Here is an 18162-nt window from a genome sequence, read left to right as displayed (position 1 = left end):
TAAGAAACTTTCTTATTTTCATGTTTACTATTTATCTATGAATAAAAATTAAAACAATGGTTACTGTTTAACTCCCCGACATTCATCTGTCTAGGGCCCCATACACATTCAACCGTCGGTCTAACCCGTTATCGGTGGGTTTCAGTTGATGCTAGTCTTCTTTATATGGAGGATTAAGTCTCAGTTAACCACTTTTAAAGCAGCGACTGTATCATCACGTGCAAACCTAGTGTTGGAATAAATGAGGTGTTGTGTAGAATAATCGCAATATTATCATTATTTCCGTGATCTGTCAGCGGTATAAATCAATGCGCACCATAAGCCCAAATAACATTAACACCACATATAAATGGCATATTTGGCTCCTTTATTATGGATATATTTTACAGAATTTGAAACCATGAGGACAATAAATTAAAATTGGAATTGTCTACAGTCGGAACAGCTGATCCATAAAAATAAACTATTTATAAAGCGAGTAACACAATGACTGACAGTTCTGTCGGAATGATTGTGCAGCTGGTGGGAGGACATTGCTGGTATTACTGTACACGGGATATTTTGCTCCATGCGAGACTCAGAATGCTGCGTTCTGCAGGTCTAGTACTCAGCTACACCTCATCAGGTACAATATGGTTCAAATCAGGGCCAGACTGGCCATCTGGCAATTCTGGCAAATGCCAGAAGGGCCTGTCTGGTTGTGGGCTGCCTTGTCTGCTACGTTGTTAACAGAATCTGTGTTCTCAAGACACCCATACTGGAGTTGTGATGGAGCACAAAGTTGATGACTCCGTCACTTACCCCAGCAGGCCTCCGATATCATTAGAAATATTGGTCTTGTAGAAAATCTTCCTTTCCTCCATCCAGGGTAATATTAGTAATATATCCCATGGGGACGGGGACAACATGGGCCTGTGTGATTTCAAATGGCAAGACTAAATTTCAGCCCCAGTCCGTACCTGGGTCAGATACACATTAATAGTCAGGAACTTTACACAGATTGCTCTGCACACAGATGGGTCGCTCTGCACACAGATGGGTCGCTCTGCACACAGATGGGTCGCTCTGCAGACAGATGAATCGTTCTGCACACAGATGAATCGCTCTGCACACAGATGGGTCGCTCTGCACACAGATGGGTCGCTCTGCAGACAGATGAGTCGCTCTGTACACAGATGAATCGTTCTGCACACAGATGAATCGCTCTGCACACAGATGGGTCGCTCTGCACACAGATGGGTCGCTCTGTACACAGATGAATCGTTCTGCACACAGATGAATCGCTCTGCACACAGATGGGTCGCTCTGCAGACAGATGGGTCGCTCTGCAGACAGATGGGTCGCTCTGCAGACAGATGGGTCGCTCTGTACACAGATGAATCGTTCTGCACACAGATGAATCGCTCTGCACACAAATGAGTCGCTCTGCACACAGATGGGTCGCGCAGCACACAGATGAATCACTTAGCACTCAGATGAGCCGCTCTGCACACAGATGAGCTGCTCTGCACACAGATGAGCTGCTCTGTACACAGATGAATCGCTCTGCACACATTTGAGCTGCTCTGCACACAGATGAATCGCTCTGCACACAGATGAGCCGCTCTGCACACAGATGAGCCGCTCTGCACACAGATGGGTCGCTCTGCACACAGATGAATGGCTCTGCACACAGATGAATCACTCTGCACACAGATGAGCTGCTCTGCACACAGATGAGCTGCTCTGTACACAGATGAATCGCTCTGCACACAGATGAGCTGCTCTGCACACAGATGGGTCGCTCTGCACACATATGAATGGCTCTGCACACATATGAATGGCTCTGCACACAGATGAATCACTCTGCACACAGATGAGCCGCTCTGCACACAGATGGGTCGCTCTGCACACAGATGAATCGCTCTGCACACAGATGAGCTGCTCTGCACACAGATGAGCTGCTCTGTACACAGATGAGCTGCTCTGTACACAGATGAATCGCTCTGCACACAGATGAGCTGCTCTGCACACAGATGGGTCGCTCTGCACACATATGAATGGCTCTGCACACAGATGAATCACTCTGCACACAGATGTGTCGTTCTGCACACAGATGAGTCGCTCAGCAGACAGATGAGTCGCTCTGCACACAGATGAATCACTTAGCACACAGATGAATCGCTCTGCACAGATGGGTCGCTCTACACACAGATGGGTCGCTCTGCACACAGATGAATGGCTCTGCACACAGATGGGTCACTCTGCACACAGATGAATCGCTCTGCACACAGATGAATCGCTCTCCACACAGATGAATCGCTCTCCACACTGATGAATCGCTCTGCACACAGATGAATTGCTCTGCACGCAGATGAATCGCTCTGCAGGCAGAAAAATCGCTCAGCAGTGCTACATTTATCTACTCATTTGATTTGATGGCCATTTGTCTAAGCCCCGTACAAAGTGCTCTGTAGGTTCCTGAGACATAACTTGCCATTTGGAAACAGTAAGGAGATGAGTAAAAAGGCAAACAAAGAATGAGATTTTGGAATTTTAATGTCTCATGACATCAATTAAACACTGCGTATTCATATTTAACTGCTGAATTGGGGCAGATTGAAAACCCCCTGAAGCAACCATAGCTTTTGCTTTTTTTAAGCAAACCAGAGATGAGCCATCAGAGACCCCTGGAGATGACGCTGTTCCTCAGCACATACCATATTGTAGAGGGAGGTCATTTACTATAAAGCTGTTAAACCACATATTTCACCTCCATACAATGACACTCCAGGGAGAGTGGATATGCCACAAGTGCAGCGGAGCAGACAGGGGGCGCACTGCCATCTTAAAAGAAATATCTGTTTGCACTTATATACCAGTGGAGTGCCATGCCAGTGAGGCATTTTGCCATCAGCCATGATTGAGGTGGTCTATGGCTGGCACCCTGAATCAAATAAGCAGGAAAATGGCCCTATTTATTGTTCTCGTGCAGGGGTCTCCATTGTCAATATCTGGCCCCTGGTCTCACTGTTGGTTCATCTCTGATACAAACACTGATCATAAGTGAATTTCTTATTATATCACTTTATACATTCAGATATTTACCAGATACGATGGGTTAATTCTTCATTTTCAATAAACAGCTTGGTGGTCACATATAAATGGGACTGGATTAAAGGAAACCTGTCACGACGTCTCATGAGACCCCAGACCTCGGGCAGCATAAATCTCAGCCTGGCTCCACGACATACTGAGCATTTCAGAAAAAATATACGGTACTTTGAAGAATGGGCTGGGAACCATAACTACAGATGAGACTAGTCTGGCACTGTCCCGGGAGACTCTTTCCTGCGCTGCTAGAGGTGACTGACTGGTCTCGCTCTATGTACACACGAGGGATAGACCCATCAATCACCTGTAGTGTTGCTGGGAGGAGCCAGCCAGGGGTCTTCTATGGTGCCCAGCCGGATCTCCAAACGGTACTTTCTCTGAAATGTCAGGGCGGTCCAAAGTAACATCCATCGTGCAGTCATGCCGCAGTGTGGGCAGCATAAATCGCTTGACAGGTTCCTTTTCATTTTAATACTGAAAGTGCTTTTCTTTCTTTTAATTACTTTTCCTGGTTCTGTTGGAAATTATTTATGGAATTCACAAATCTCCGATAATCTTCTTTAGTGCAAAAATAGGAATGTGACATTACGTCTATAGAATGAAATGCTATTGTACCATTTACCCCATGCAGGTGGCACCAACTATTGGACTAGGGTATTGCAAACACGCTACTGACAGCCTCAGAGGCTGCATTTGGGACCTGGACTGGCCAGTTCTTACAGACCAAGAGATGATATCACACAACTGACCTAGACAAACTACAAAACAGATGTTAACCTACTGTGGATGATAACAATAGGATACAATATATTATGAGCAAGTTGTGTAGATTTACTTATATAGTTGTTTTCCCATTAATCTATTTCCACCTATTCCTTCAGTTTTCAGATATCAATGTGTTGCATCTTTTCTTGTTTGAATTGTTCTACTGATATTTTCTTATTAGAATGTTTGGATTATTTCGGATAAATAATTGTGTAATTCAGTCCTGAGATAATATCAATAGATCAGTAGGATCTGATTTTGATTCATCAAAACTAGAGTCAATTTATGTGTCATTTATGACCTTTCTAAGGCAAAAACGATAGTGTGGAGCCACACTCTGACACCACCACTTTTCAAAAACTTATCACAGCTGCCAGAGGCGTCCTACAAATGCCAAAATTCACTGAATTTTTTTGAACATTTTTTCAGCAGAATGAATTAAAATAGTTTTGTGTGGTTTTCAATAAAATGCATTACTGAATATCTGACAAGTGTGAAGCCACCAGAACTGTTTCCTCTGGTTCTTTCACTTTAGGTATGTCTGGATGTTCCATCTGAGCTATGAGTTGTGATGAGTTTTTAAAGCTCCAGACTTTGCCCACAGGTGGAGCTTTTATTGTGCCAGTCTATCCTCATTAATCTTTTATATTACTTCTTTTCTAGAACACACAGTTTAGAGAGGACAGTGATGGTGACCATCTACACATCTTCTTTGGAAGAAGCGACATACTGTATGTCTGCAATAGGGAAAATTTGCACAATTCAAGAAAATGAGAACCATCTGCAAGAAAACACCTATACTGTGTACCTAAAGTGACCTTTCCTTAAAGAACAAAGAATTAGTCCAAAATGAGTATCTTTGTTTTTTGGGGATTTTTTTTTATGGACGGGTGAAGGGAAGGCATTAGAAGTATTATTCCAGAGCAGACTTGTGGCAGTCATTGGGCATTTAATTTAATAAATGAAACGGTTGAACAGAAATAAGATGGTGACAAATCTTGTAACATCTATTATATGCTGTAATGGATATTTGTTACTGTATATTGCTTTTGTGAGTCCTCCAAGGAGAGCGTCCTGTACACATAAGGCCTCATTCACACGACTGCATGTAAACATGTACTTGAAAAATGCAACCTGTGTCATCGGTATTTTACACCAGTGTATGGACCGTGTGACCGGTTTTTACCATCAATGTGGCATCAGTGTGTCCATTTTTACTACTAGTTTGGCATCCGTGTGCCCGTATTTACCATCAGTGTGGCATCCATGTTTTTCACGGATGGATATAGAAATAAATTACAAAGCTTTTCCTATACTTTGCAATGTTAAACACAGGACAGCACCCAGATTGCACACTGACGCCATCTATACGCTCCATAGACTTATATTGGCTCTCTTCATCCGTACTGCCGGAAAAAATACGGACATGAAAATAGCACTATAGATTGTAATGTGTATGTGTTTTATCTGTGAAAAAAAAAAAAACACGGATAGAACACGTACATGCAACACGGATGTCTGAATGAGGCCTTAAAGTCAGCCAAACCCGTCTAAGTGGGACCGGCCAACCATTCAGTGCGTATTGGGATAACTCGATTTCACTCTCCCTGTAGAAAACACTTGAACGCTCAGCCAGGCCATGAGAAAGGGGAAGGCGGGAGAGACAGCTATCGGCTGAATGAGCTACGATACATGAACGGACACCTTAAATGTAAATGAGTTTTCTTCATTTGCATGACCACAGGTTGTACAGGAGATTTTCGAAAAGTTGAACAGAAAATGACAAAATGCAGAAAAACGATTACAAAATATAGACAAATTAAAGGTGAATTGAACCAAAAAGCAGAGAGCATTAACTTAATTATGTAAATGTGCAGTACAATTTGGGGGTTTATTTGGAAATACACAAATAGTGCTGCCCGGTTCCACTAGTACCATTTAGATTAAAGTAAACTTACTAATATATTAATAAAAGAAATCTAAATGTGAAGAATGTTGTCGCTAAGGTAAAACAACATAGGGAAAGTCTTGTCACAATGTAGCAGTGACACAATGGGAATATTTTCAATACAGGTATTGAACATTTGCTAGCACAACATGATATACACACAACTTTGTTCTTTGTTTTACAATGAAGAGTTTGATTTCTGATGGCTGGATGGCTTTAAGGAAAGAAAGAGAGCAAGCACTGCCATCTCCATAACTGTTAACAAACAGCCTGTAACAATAAGTAATACAGCGAACACAGTGCAAAGTACGTATGAGCAACACAGTAGCATCTCTCCCACTGAATGCACAACTTCTGATTCATTAAAAAAAACATTGTGTTTTAGGGTTAACCATAGAGGTTGACCTTAGGCAGCCTATAAGGACAGATTCCCTATTTTCTACAGTTATACTGAGCATCTCTGTGCATTTTGCCCCTTCTCCAGCAAGACCACCATGAAACAAAGGTAAAGAGTCTTCCACGTGCAGATATTTAGATCCATATATTTCTATATATATATATGTATATATATGAACATTTTTTTGGTTTGAATTCTGTTTTTGGCCAACCTTTAAAGAAAACACTCCAAAAATGGAAATGCATAGACATACTCGGTGTAACTATATAATGACTTCAAGGGTTTAAGTAGCTTTTTGAGGAATTGTTCTGTTCTTGGTTTTTTCTGTCTTTCCAATCTTCTCTTCGATCTTTCTTTAGTAGCAATGGACCGACCTTTTTGCAATCCTCCCTATTGGCTATGTTGAGATCAGGCAGTGTCCCGTGCAGAGTCCTTTGGGAATATGTAATGTCATTCACAGTTTGAAATACAAATACCCTGATGCATCACGTATTTACTATTAAGAAATGTGATTATTATACCTTTTTTTACTTTTAAATGTCCTTAAAATTAAATAGTCTTTGTCAAGGTTTGTGCTGAAATCCAAGGTGAATTCGGGAGGGGTCAGGCCCTCTTCGCATGAAGCATTTCAATGAGAAGATTGTTACATGGCACATCACCATTGAGATGTTTATAATATAGATATTCTTCTGCCTGCAAACTTATTGCACGGATTTCTGGTAGTCGTAGCAGGAGCTGCCCAAATTTGTCTGTTTGCTGTGGGTAGTTGCACAGGGTATAGTCCAGAAGAGCAGCATTTACTTGTTCCTGAACTCCCTCTACCAACTGAAAGTTCTCCAAGTTCTTCACATCTGGAGAACAAATAGGAAAGACACTAATTAGCACACTTTATTATTATAGTCATAGATGATTAATAACAATCATTTATATATAGCGCTAACATATTCTGCAACGATTTACAACTTACAGGGCCCATGTACAGACAACAGTGATGTGAGAGCCTTAATTGTAAGAGCTTAAAATCTATGAAAATACAGGTGCTTCTCACAAAATTAGAATATCATCAAAAAGTTAATTTGTTTCAGTTCTTCAATACAAAAAGTGAAACTCATATTATATAGAGTCATTTCAAACAGTGATCTATTCCAGTGTTTATTTCTGTTAATGTTGATGATTATGGCTTACAGCCAATGAAAGCCCAAAAACTCATTATCTCTGTAAATTAAATACTTTATAACACCGATTGGAAAAATTATTTTAATATCCAAAATATTGGCCTACTGAAATGTATGTTCAGTAAATGCACTCAATACTTGGTCATGTCGTATTTTGCATTAATTACTGCATCATTGTGGCGTGGCATGGAGGCGATCAGCCTGTGGCACTGCTGAGGTGTTATGGAAGCCCAGGTTGCTTTGATAGCAGCCTTCAGCTCGTCTGCATTGTTGGGTCTGGTTGTCTCATCTTCCCCTTGCCAATACCCCATGGATTCTCTATGAGGTGAAGTTCAGGCGAGTTTGCTGCCAATCAAGCACAGTGATACTGTTGTTTTTAAACCAGGTATTGGTACTTTTGGCAGTGTGGACAGGTGCCAAGTCCTGCTGGAGAATCTCCAAAAAGTTTGTCTGCAGAAGGAAGCATGAAGTGCTCTAAAATTTCATGGTAGACAGCTGCGCTGATTTTGGTCTTGATCAAACACAGTAGACCTACACCAGCAGATGACATGGCTCCCCAAACCATCATTGATTGTGGAAACTTCACACTAGACCGCAAGCAGCTTGGATTCTGTGCCTCTCCACTCTTCCTCCAGACTCTGGGACCTTGATTTCCAAATGAAATGCAAAATTTACTTTCATCTTTAAACATCACCTTGGACCACTGAGCAACAGTCCAGTTCTTTTTCTCCTTGGCCCAGGTAAGACGATTCTGGCGTTGTCTATTGGTCATGAGTGACTTGACACAAGGAATTCGACACTTGTAGCCCATGTCCTGGATACGTCTGTGTGTGGCGGCTCTTGAAGCAGTGACTCCAGCAGCAGTCCACTCCTTGTGAATCTCCCCGAAATTATTGAATGGCCTTTTCTTAACAATCCTTTCAAGGCTGCAGTTATCCTGGTTGCTTGTGCACCTTTTTTCTACCACACTTTTTCCTTCCACTCAGGTATCCATTAATATACTTGGATACAGCACTCTGTGAACAGCCAGCTTCTTTAGCAATGACTTTTTGTGGCTTACCCTCCTTGTGGAGTGTGTCAGTGACTGCCTTCTGGATATCTGTCACGTCAGCATTCTTCCCCATGATTGTGGAGCCTACTGAAATAGACTAAGTGATCTTTATAAACGCTTACGAAGCCATTGCAGGTTTTTTTTTTTGTTAATTATTCTAATTTACTGAGATAATGACTTTTGGGTTTTCATTGGCTGTAAGCCATAATCAACATTAACAGAAATAAACACTGGAAATCGATCACTCTGTTTGTAATGACTCTATATAACATATGAATTTCACTTTTTGTATTGAAGAACTGAAATAAATTAACTTTTTAATGATATTCTAATTTTGCGAGAAGCACCTGTATGTGGCAAATGGCCATCAGATGGAGACTCCACCATTAGAAAACAAGCGACATACCACACATGATCATCACCCGGACTATACTTTTATGGACACCATCCTTAATCAAGTTTTAGATTTTCAGTCAAGACATACAATAGTAATATTTCATATATTGTAGGCACTATTTTGGGGGTTGCCTCATCATGCACAACTGGAACAATTTGAAAACAGGGCTCCAAAGCTCCCCAACAGTCAGAAGATTTTAAATCAAAACCCAATTAAGAATAAAATATAAAAAATATCTCATGTAGTGGAAAACTATTGAATGAATAAAGCTTGGAGACATAATCAAGATAGTATCAGATGAAATGTTTTACATTTAGAAACAACACATTTGCAATATTTATTTTTCATTTTGCAAAACATTGGCCACACAATAAAAACATGTAACTCGCTGGGACATGATTACGGTAATAATAGTTGGTGGGGGACCAGACAAAAATAGAAATATGTGATTTTGAAGAAATAATAATTGTTCAAGATGATCAGAGAAATAATTAAACATGTATTTCACCATTTAAATATACCATAATATAATAATCATTGGAGATGTATAAGTCAACCATATAATAGTAAAATAGAAGTTATGTAAATAAATATGAATATTTATAAACAACAATAATGCTACGGTGATTATTCTCACCCGATTGCATGATATAGCCCAACTCACCGCTACTACAAGGCATGTTTCGCTACATAGCTTCTTCAGAGAGTAATAACATTTTTGCTTTAATTGTTCATTTTGCCAAATGGGAAATACAGTACGTATTACATGCAGCCCAACAAATGAAAGGGTATCCATACAATACACTGATACATATTGTCCAGCAGAGCAGAAGGTACTTCTTATTGGTGTCTCTGTACCCTGTGTAGAAGATGGTTGTCTCCCACTATTTTGTTCATATCCAGTAATAGGCTTATAATGAGTTGGCCCCTTTAGGTGCTAAGAAAATCTATATTTATAGATTAGGCATTATATATAGTAGTAAGTAACAAGCGACAACCTTTCAGTGCTAATAAGTGATCACTGTCCATATTTCTTCACTTGTGACTAATTTTCTGTGAATAATTACATACCTATGAGAAACGTAACTCATAACTAAATGTATGAAAATCCTCTAATTTTTGCTCCAAGCAAAGTGCGGTTCACACTAATGAAGTGGTTTGTATTAATTGTTGATAGTGCTTATCTTATGGAATACTGAGAGTTATAATGAAACACAAAATAGCTTAGGTATGTTTCCATTAGAAACTCTTTATAAAACTTCAATCAAGTAGAATCAAGGATAGCTTAAATAGAACAAGGTCAAACCCTTTAGTGACACAAAGGTTGTAGATTTTCAGAGCCAGAATATAATATATGGTCGCCTAATGAGTCTCCAGAGTCCTTCCTATCTTTAAACCAGAGTACTGAACAATTCATATCATTCCGGATTAATTTTTCTGACCCAAGGTGAATTTAGAAACCAGCCCGCCACACCGTTAATTCTAATAAAATAAGACAAGAAGTCCTGTTTCCATGAGACATTTTTCTAAATGATAGCGAAATCCTGGGACAGGCCAAGATTATGCTAATGAACCATCTGCTACACTCAGCTGGAGAGCAAAATGATCTTCACAAGGCACCTCCTCCTAAAATATATATCTCTGTGACTGATCATCGGTGGAAAATAGATGGACTGCTGGCCTTTAACCTTGCAGAAGATTCTCATGAATTTTTATTTTTATATCGAATAGACAATATATCCTCATCCGAGGTGAGCAGAGTAGAAGGTTAAAGTGTCACCTCTTATAGGATGATCGTGAATCAAGGACATTGTCATGTTTCATTGGTTAAGTACAGTCAAGTGCCACCGCATCCAAAACAAGACATTTGCATTTGTAAACATATTTGTCCAGGCACAGCACTTAAAATCTAACTTCTAAGTGTTTTTTTCAGTGTACAACCATATAATTTCTGTGTATATAGCGTATTCTGGTATCCTTGACTATAAAGTCACACAGCTAATCTCTAAAAATGTGAGAATATTGAAAGATACAATTTTCATGGAAGTTTAAATAGCTTTTCTGCCTCATTTCTTATAAAAATTTGTATGACAGATACATATATTATCGAGGACTCAATGATGGGAGGTGAAATAGCTTCTAAAGAATTGTAGCTTAGGACAAAGTATAAATCAACAAGGAAAATACTGGTTCTGAATTTTCTGGTTTTAGCTGAAAGGGGTAATTAATAGAGATGAGTGAATTGATTTAAGGTCATTTAAATTTGCTTCATAGTTCACAAAAAAGTCAGATCTACCAGAACCAGCATTTTTTTGTGATTTGATTTATTTGAATCAAGAAAAATAGCTGGCTGAAATTTTGCCCTATTCTTTGTAGGTTTGAAAAGAGGTTAAAAAATAAAAAACATGATACTCACCTCTCACATGTTTTAGCACTGCAGCTAATCACCCAGTCCTCACTAACTCCCTTCCACTCCAGTCTTCTCTTCCATCTTAAAACTTCAGTGCCTCTGGTGGGATGACGTGTGTCATGAGGCCTAGTGACCACCAGAAGAGAAGCTGGAGAAAGAAAGGGGGCCAGCTGAGGACCAGATGGAGAGGTGAAGTCAAGTTCGCTATCATGGCATTACTACCCTTACTGTTGCATAGGGCCTGGTTCGCAGAAGTAAAGAGACTGTGTCCAGCCCCCCCCTCTTGTGCTTCTGCTCACTGGGCCCCAGAGTATAATAAAATATTGTGTGGCGGCACACATTCTGAGCAGGGAGCCTTCCTAGAGTTCCACGGAACAACCGAAGGAGTCACTCTGCCTCTTCTGTGACGTGCCGGTGATGGCGCATACATGCCAGAACAGCAGAAGGAGTGCTGGGCCTGCAGGGGATCATATAAGAGGTAAGGATTAATTTTTTATTTTTTTTTATAAAATTGATTAAATGGCTTGAGGGGAGCAAATTATTAAAATTTGAGGGTGTTAGGCAGGGGACTGTGAATGATGATGTTTTGAGGTGGCGGAGTGCAAATAATGATGAATTGGGGTGGGGACAGCAAATGAGGAATTGAGGGTGGGGGATGGGGGAGAGCAAATAATGATGAATTTAAAGTGAGGTACAGCAAATGATAATGAATTGAGGGTGGGCAGAGCAAATGATCTTGAATTGAGACTGGGGGAAGGGGGACAGTAAATGAACTGAGGGTGGGGGAGACAAAATGATGAATTGAGGGTGGGGTGGGAGACAAAGAAAGAACATGACATACTGAATAGGGGCAGAGGGGGTCATGTAAATATAATGGATTGGGAAAGCGGAAGGTACAGAGTTGAGGGTGTTGAGGTGTTGAGGATGCAGGAGACTTACTGATAGTGAATTGGGGAAAGAATACGGGTTCTAATTCATTTATATATTTATTGGGTGGGAAAGTGGCTATTTATAGTTAGTGGCAGTACAGTGGTGGATTACAATTTATATTTGGAATGGTGGGTTGCATAATAACTAATTATATTTTAATTGTGGGTGCACATCTGTTTTCAGCTGCATAGTATAGAAGTTGGGGAATAAGTGGGGAATATGCTCTGGAAACGGTTTTCAAGATAACTGTGTGCTCTTTTTTGCTGAGATAAGTCCTGGCTGGAAGAAGTGATGGTGTTCTATGCAAGATGAAGAAGAAAAGTGAAGATGAAGAAGTTCAACTAAAGACATCACCGGTGAGTCAGTTTAAATTACCTGTACACTTACACTATACACTTTATACTATATACAAAGCTCCTGTGTATAATGTCACAGGTAGTGTTGAGCGATACCTTCCGATATTCAAAAGTATCGGTATCGGATTGGATCGGCCGATATCCAAAAAATATCGGATATCGCTGATACCGATACCAATACAAGTCAATGGGACACAAATATCGGAAGGTATCCTGGATGGTTCCCAGGGTCTGAAGGAGAGGAAACTCTCCTTCAGGCCCTGGGATCCATATTCATGTAAAAAATAAAGAATAAAAATAAAAAATATGGATATACTCACCCTCGGACGGGCCCTGGACCTTAGCAGTGCAACCGGCAGCCTCCGTTCCAAAGAATGCAGTGAGTGAAGGACCTTCGATGATGTCGCGGTCACATGAGCGGTCACATGAGCGGTCACGCGACCAATCACAAGACCACGACATCATCGCAGGTCCTGTACACTCACTGCATTCTTAGGAACGGAGGCTGCCGATTGCACCGCTAAGGTCCAAGGTCCGTCGGAGGGGTGAGTATATCCATATTTTTTATTTTTATTCTTTATTTTTTACATGAATGTGGATCCCAGGGCCTGAAGGAGAGTCTCCTCTCCTCCAGACCCTGGGAACCATACACTGGGAACTTCCGATTCCGATTTCCGATATCACAAAAATATCGGAACTCGGTATCGGAATTCCGATACAGCGAATATCGGCCGATACCCGATACTTGCAGTATCGGAATGCTCAACACTAGTCACAGGTGATCACTGTATAACCTGTACATTGACACTACATACAGAGCTCCTATGTATAATGTCACTGGTGAGCATAGTATTTCCTGTACACTGACACTATATACAGAGCTCCTGTGTATAATGTCACTGGTGATCACTGTATTTCCTGTACACTGACACTATATACAGAGCTCCCATGTATAATGTCACTGGTGATCCCTGTAGTACCTGAACACTATACACTATACACTATACACAGAACTCCTTTATATAATGGCACTTATGGTAATATTAGTATTGTAATATTAGTATTGTAATTAATGATCAGTATTGTAGTATTCAGTCACTATGTTGTGGTGGTAATATGTAGGCTGGTCATGATGTGACGGTATTTGTTCATTATATGTGGTATTATTTGGTAACAATGTGGTGGTAATATGTGGTCTGGTCACGGTGTGGTGGTATTTGTTCCTTGTATGCGGACTTATTCGGTCACTATGTGGTGGTAATATGTGGTCTGGCCATGGTGTGGTGGTATTTCTCCTCTGTATATGGCATTATTGGTCATTTCAAAAAATATATGCGACATATTCCATTAAAGCAAAATAAATAAAAATATGCCTAAAGAGTATTGGATATTTTAAGAAATGTTTAATAGGTTAGAGTAGAGTAGGGCCCTATCAAAAGAGTCTACCTTGTCGTGCTGGCAGGATTAAAAAATCCTTTGTACAAAACAAAAGCTAATTGCTATGTATGTGATATAGTGTTTGATGGGTACTGTTAATATGTGATTCGTGAGGACGTGGTGCAGAAGTGAGTTCTTACAAGAGTGGGTGGTGGGACTGTGGAAGGCTTGAGGGGTGGAAACGGAGCTAGGGTGGTTCCTAGGCGGAGTCTCAAGGGCACCCAAAAATGTAGCTGGTATGGGGCCCTGAAATTCTTTGTGGCAGCCCTGGGTGAAGAGCCAGGATAGGTGAAAGGTGGGATACAACAATTTGATTTGTATAGTGAAAATACATAAGATTCAAATAAAATTTTCCAGAACAAATCTGTCAGGTTGTCAAGTAAAAGGTTTAGTGGATGGGGAAATAGATAAAGTTCCAATAATGTCATAATTAACATATGGAAGGTTTCCAGGTGCAATCGCGGGTTTTACTGTGCACCTGCAGGGAGTAGTGTAACTTAAAACCCGTGTGCCCCAATACAAAACATCCAAAAGGCTCTAATCTATCGTAGATTTATAATAGTCTTGGTGTTCTCTTATGGGCTAAAGCAGTGATCCCCAACTCCGGTCCTCAAGAGCCACCAACGGCTCATGTTTTTAGGATCTCCTTAGTATTGCCCAAGTGATAATTGTATTACTAAGGTAATCCTGAAAACATGACCTGTTGGTGGCTCATGAGGACCAGAGTTGGGGAACACTGGGGTAAAGGAATCTTGTGGGCTCCAGGGCCCAGGTGTGACTGCAACTCTTACAGCTATTATAGTTATGCGCCTGCCTGTAGTTTTACTCAGCTTGCCATGGACTCCCAAAACCTAGTAGGCCCTGGTGGCATATTGCTGAAAATATGCTAGTGCAGGGTACAGAGATGTAGGCTTAAAGGGCCTCTGTCACAATAGAATGACTGTTAAAACCAAGTACAGGCACTTGGTGCTTCACGGCGGGGCCAATCATTTGAATACACCTTCCCACCTGCTTGTTTTCCATCTATCTCCACCATACTCTGGCTCTGTTTAAGTCAAATCTGTCAATCCAAGAAGATGGAGATGGATATTGAGGGAAAACAAGCAGATGGGAAGGTGCATTTAAATGTTTGGTCCCGCCATGAAGAACTGAGCGCCACTACTTGGTTTGTACAGCCATTCTGTGCTGACAGAGTCTCTTTAAAGGATATGCACTGGATTTTAAATGATCTATAGATGATAAGGTGCTGTATGCATTAAATTAACGTCCTGTCAAACCTTTTGATCTTAGCTGGACCAGGTGGCCATCCAAATGTGCATGGAGAAGTCTTTAATTTTGGTAAGGTATATTACAGGAAGCAAGAGGGCGTTATATTAAAAAAAACTAATATAGGAATATGGTACTGAGATTGGTGGCAACATTTAGTGTCTAGGTGAACTTAAGGCCCATTTAAAGGGGCCAATAATTGCAAGCGTTCTAATATGCCACCAATCAAACGCCAAAAGAGCAAAATGCTTGCTTATTCGCTAGCTAATCATTCATATCATATAAAAATCTATGTTATCGGCAGTTCATTGCCCAGTATAGGTATGCAATATTCTGCCATACAATGCAACTGTATGGGGACAGAATGATCATATTAACAATCGTGCTGTGACCATACAGTTCAACTTGCATTTACTTAACTGGTGCTCATTTATGGGCAGAAAGCTTTTAGACTCAAATATATTACATATAATGGTGATCGGTCCTTATAGATATACTAAACATAAGGCTATGCACAGGTATGAGCAAAAGGCAAAGGATCCTGAAGACAGGATGTTGTACTTCTATGTCAAACAGTCTTCAAACTAAAATATTTGCTTGTAAATGCAAAGTTTACATAGTAATATCTTAAGCAGAACATCCTTTTGGTTCCATTTTACAAGCCCTATCTAATCTAATCCGGTTTATTCACTCTGGGACTAATTACTTACTTTTTTTTCATAAAACAAGCTCAGAATGAGCATGAGAAGGGGCCATGTATATTCTTCCATCTTTATTGAACAGCAGACCCTAAGGTCCTTTTGAATATATTACACGTAGGCAGACAGCAGAGTGATTCCCCGTGTACACACCCAGACTATCCTGCATACATTATTGTAATCAAGCATTCAGTCTGCTAATTAAAGCGAATATCAGTATCAGGGCACTGCTTAGCTTTCTTAATGGAGTAAAACTAACAGCGTTATTTAGCTGTGAAGGTCACCAATTGATATCCACTAATCAAATACATCATTAACCCTTTTACAATTAGTAGCCTAATAAAGATGGCACTGTGCAATAAAGATGGCTTCATCGTCTACAAAGATGGACGTGCGAAGAGCCTCATCGGACACTTACTATAGAAAGAAAATTATGGTGACTTGGTATTCTTCAACACAAAAAAAAAAGGAAAACGGATGAATTGTCATTCATGTCATCATCTATGATATCTGTTATTTATACACCCATTGAGTCCAGTCTGAAAAATGGATCAGTGTAACACATTGTGGTTTTTTTTTAGTACATATAACTACCCCATTACCCCAAGTACATATAACTACCCCATTCTCTTGAATTGATCTGTGTGCAGTGCATTTGGCACACTGACAGCATACGGACCGGAAAAATGCTCGTCTGAGTGAACATTTAATGTGATCAATAAAGGGGATCCATCAACTCCTCTGTAATTTCAGCAAGCTACCAGCATTCAGCAAGCTGGACTAATTGTCGAATATTTGCCCAGAGGTGGAAAACTATTTATTTTAACTATTACAATGACCCAATCATCTGCCCTCTCTGTACATGTCACGGTGGCAGGGTAGAAGAGGAAGCTCTCTTATATGTCAAGGAAAATGTGGAAGCAGAGTTGACCTTCCTGGAAAATGTGGAAGTAGAGTTGCCCTAACTGGAAAATGTGGAAGAAGAGTTGACCTTCCTGGAAAATGTGGAAGTAGAGTTGCCCTACCTGGAAAATGTGGAAGTAGAGTTGCTGTATCTGGGAAATGTGGAAGAAACCAAATTAGTACCCTTAACAGAATGGGACGTGAGATGGTATAAGATAATTTCTTAAGACGAAATTAGAAAGTAACCGCTTCCAAAATAGGAAACTGTATATAGGCAGTTCTATGCTAAATAGATATAAGCATATAAACTAAAAGCATATGATGAACAAGGTAGAAAAACTTTATTAATAGCAAAACAACAAGTACAAATACAAATATTTAAAAAATAGCCAATGGTGCTCGAAAAAAGAGTCAAAAAGATTTAGGTCGCACCACCCTGGGCAGGAAAGTCTGGAAATGACATCTATATGGCATTAAGTAATTGAAAACAGCGCTAAATCAAATGTCTATAGAAAATTCAAGTTGAATAGGCTGGGACACTAATAGTACATACCATTAAGTCAGACAAGTAGGGTCATATAGCGTGCCCATATAAAATATGCAGGTGATATTGTAATGATGCACTGAAACTGCCAGAAAGGTTAACAAAACCCCTAAAAATACATGTAGAAATAACTTACCTATACCCAGGTGATGGTGCCACTTCCCTTACACATGTTTTGGCGACGTGCCTTCGTCAGGGGGAGATGTGTAAGTAGAGTTGCCCTACCTGGAAAATGTGTAAGTAGAGTTGCCCTACCTGGAAAATGTGTAAGTAGAGTTGCCCTACCTGGAAAATGTGTAAGTAGAGTTGCCCTACCTAGAAAATGTGGAAATAGAGTTGCCCAACCTTGAAAACGTGGAAGTAGAGTTGCCCTACCTGGAAAATGTGGAAGTAGAGTTGCCCTACCTGGGAAATGTGGAAGTAGAGGTGCTCTACCTGGAAAATGTAGAAGTAGAGTTGCCCTACCTGGAAAATGTAGAAGTAGAGTTGCCCTACCTGAGAAATGTGGAAGTAGAGTTGCTCTACCTGAAAAACGTAGAAGTAGAGTTGCCCTACTTGAAAAATGTGGGAGTTGCGCTACCTGGGAAATGTGGAAGTAGAGTTGCCCTACCTGAGAAATGTGGAAGTAGAGTTGCCCTACCTGAGAAATGTGGAAGTAGAGTTGATCTACCTGAGAAATGTGGAAGTAGAGTTCCTCTACCTTGAAAACGTAGAAATAGTGTTGCCTTACTTGAAAAATGCGGAAGTAGAGTTGCCCTACCTGGGAAATGTGGAAGTAGAGTTGCTCTACCT

General features: G+C 40.4%; 1 protein-coding gene across 2 annotated transcripts in view; it reads right to left on the bottom strand.

The window, feature by feature from the left end:
* Positions 1 to 357: 357 nt before the first annotated feature.
* The window catches only part of NR5A2 (nuclear receptor subfamily 5 group A member 2), a 236120-nt gene continuing 218315 nt past the window's right edge, over positions 358 to 18162 (bottom strand). For both annotated transcript variants that reach the window (XM_077276230.1, XM_077276229.1), the window contains exon 7: positions 358 to 7054. In XM_077276230.1, the coding sequence (XP_077132345.1) occupies positions 6807 to 7054 (248 nt within the window). In that variant the 3' untranslated portion in view covers positions 358 to 6806. The remainder of the gene's footprint in view (positions 7055 to 18162) is intronic.

The sequence above is a fragment of the Ranitomeya variabilis genome, chromosome 8 (assembly GCF_051348905.1).
Source record: "Ranitomeya variabilis isolate aRanVar5 chromosome 8, aRanVar5.hap1, whole genome shotgun sequence".
NCBI lineage: Eukaryota > Metazoa > Chordata > Amphibia > Anura > Dendrobatidae > Ranitomeya > Ranitomeya variabilis.
Note: the sequence above shows the minus strand (reverse complement) of the source record. Positions and strands in the feature narration are given on the sequence as shown.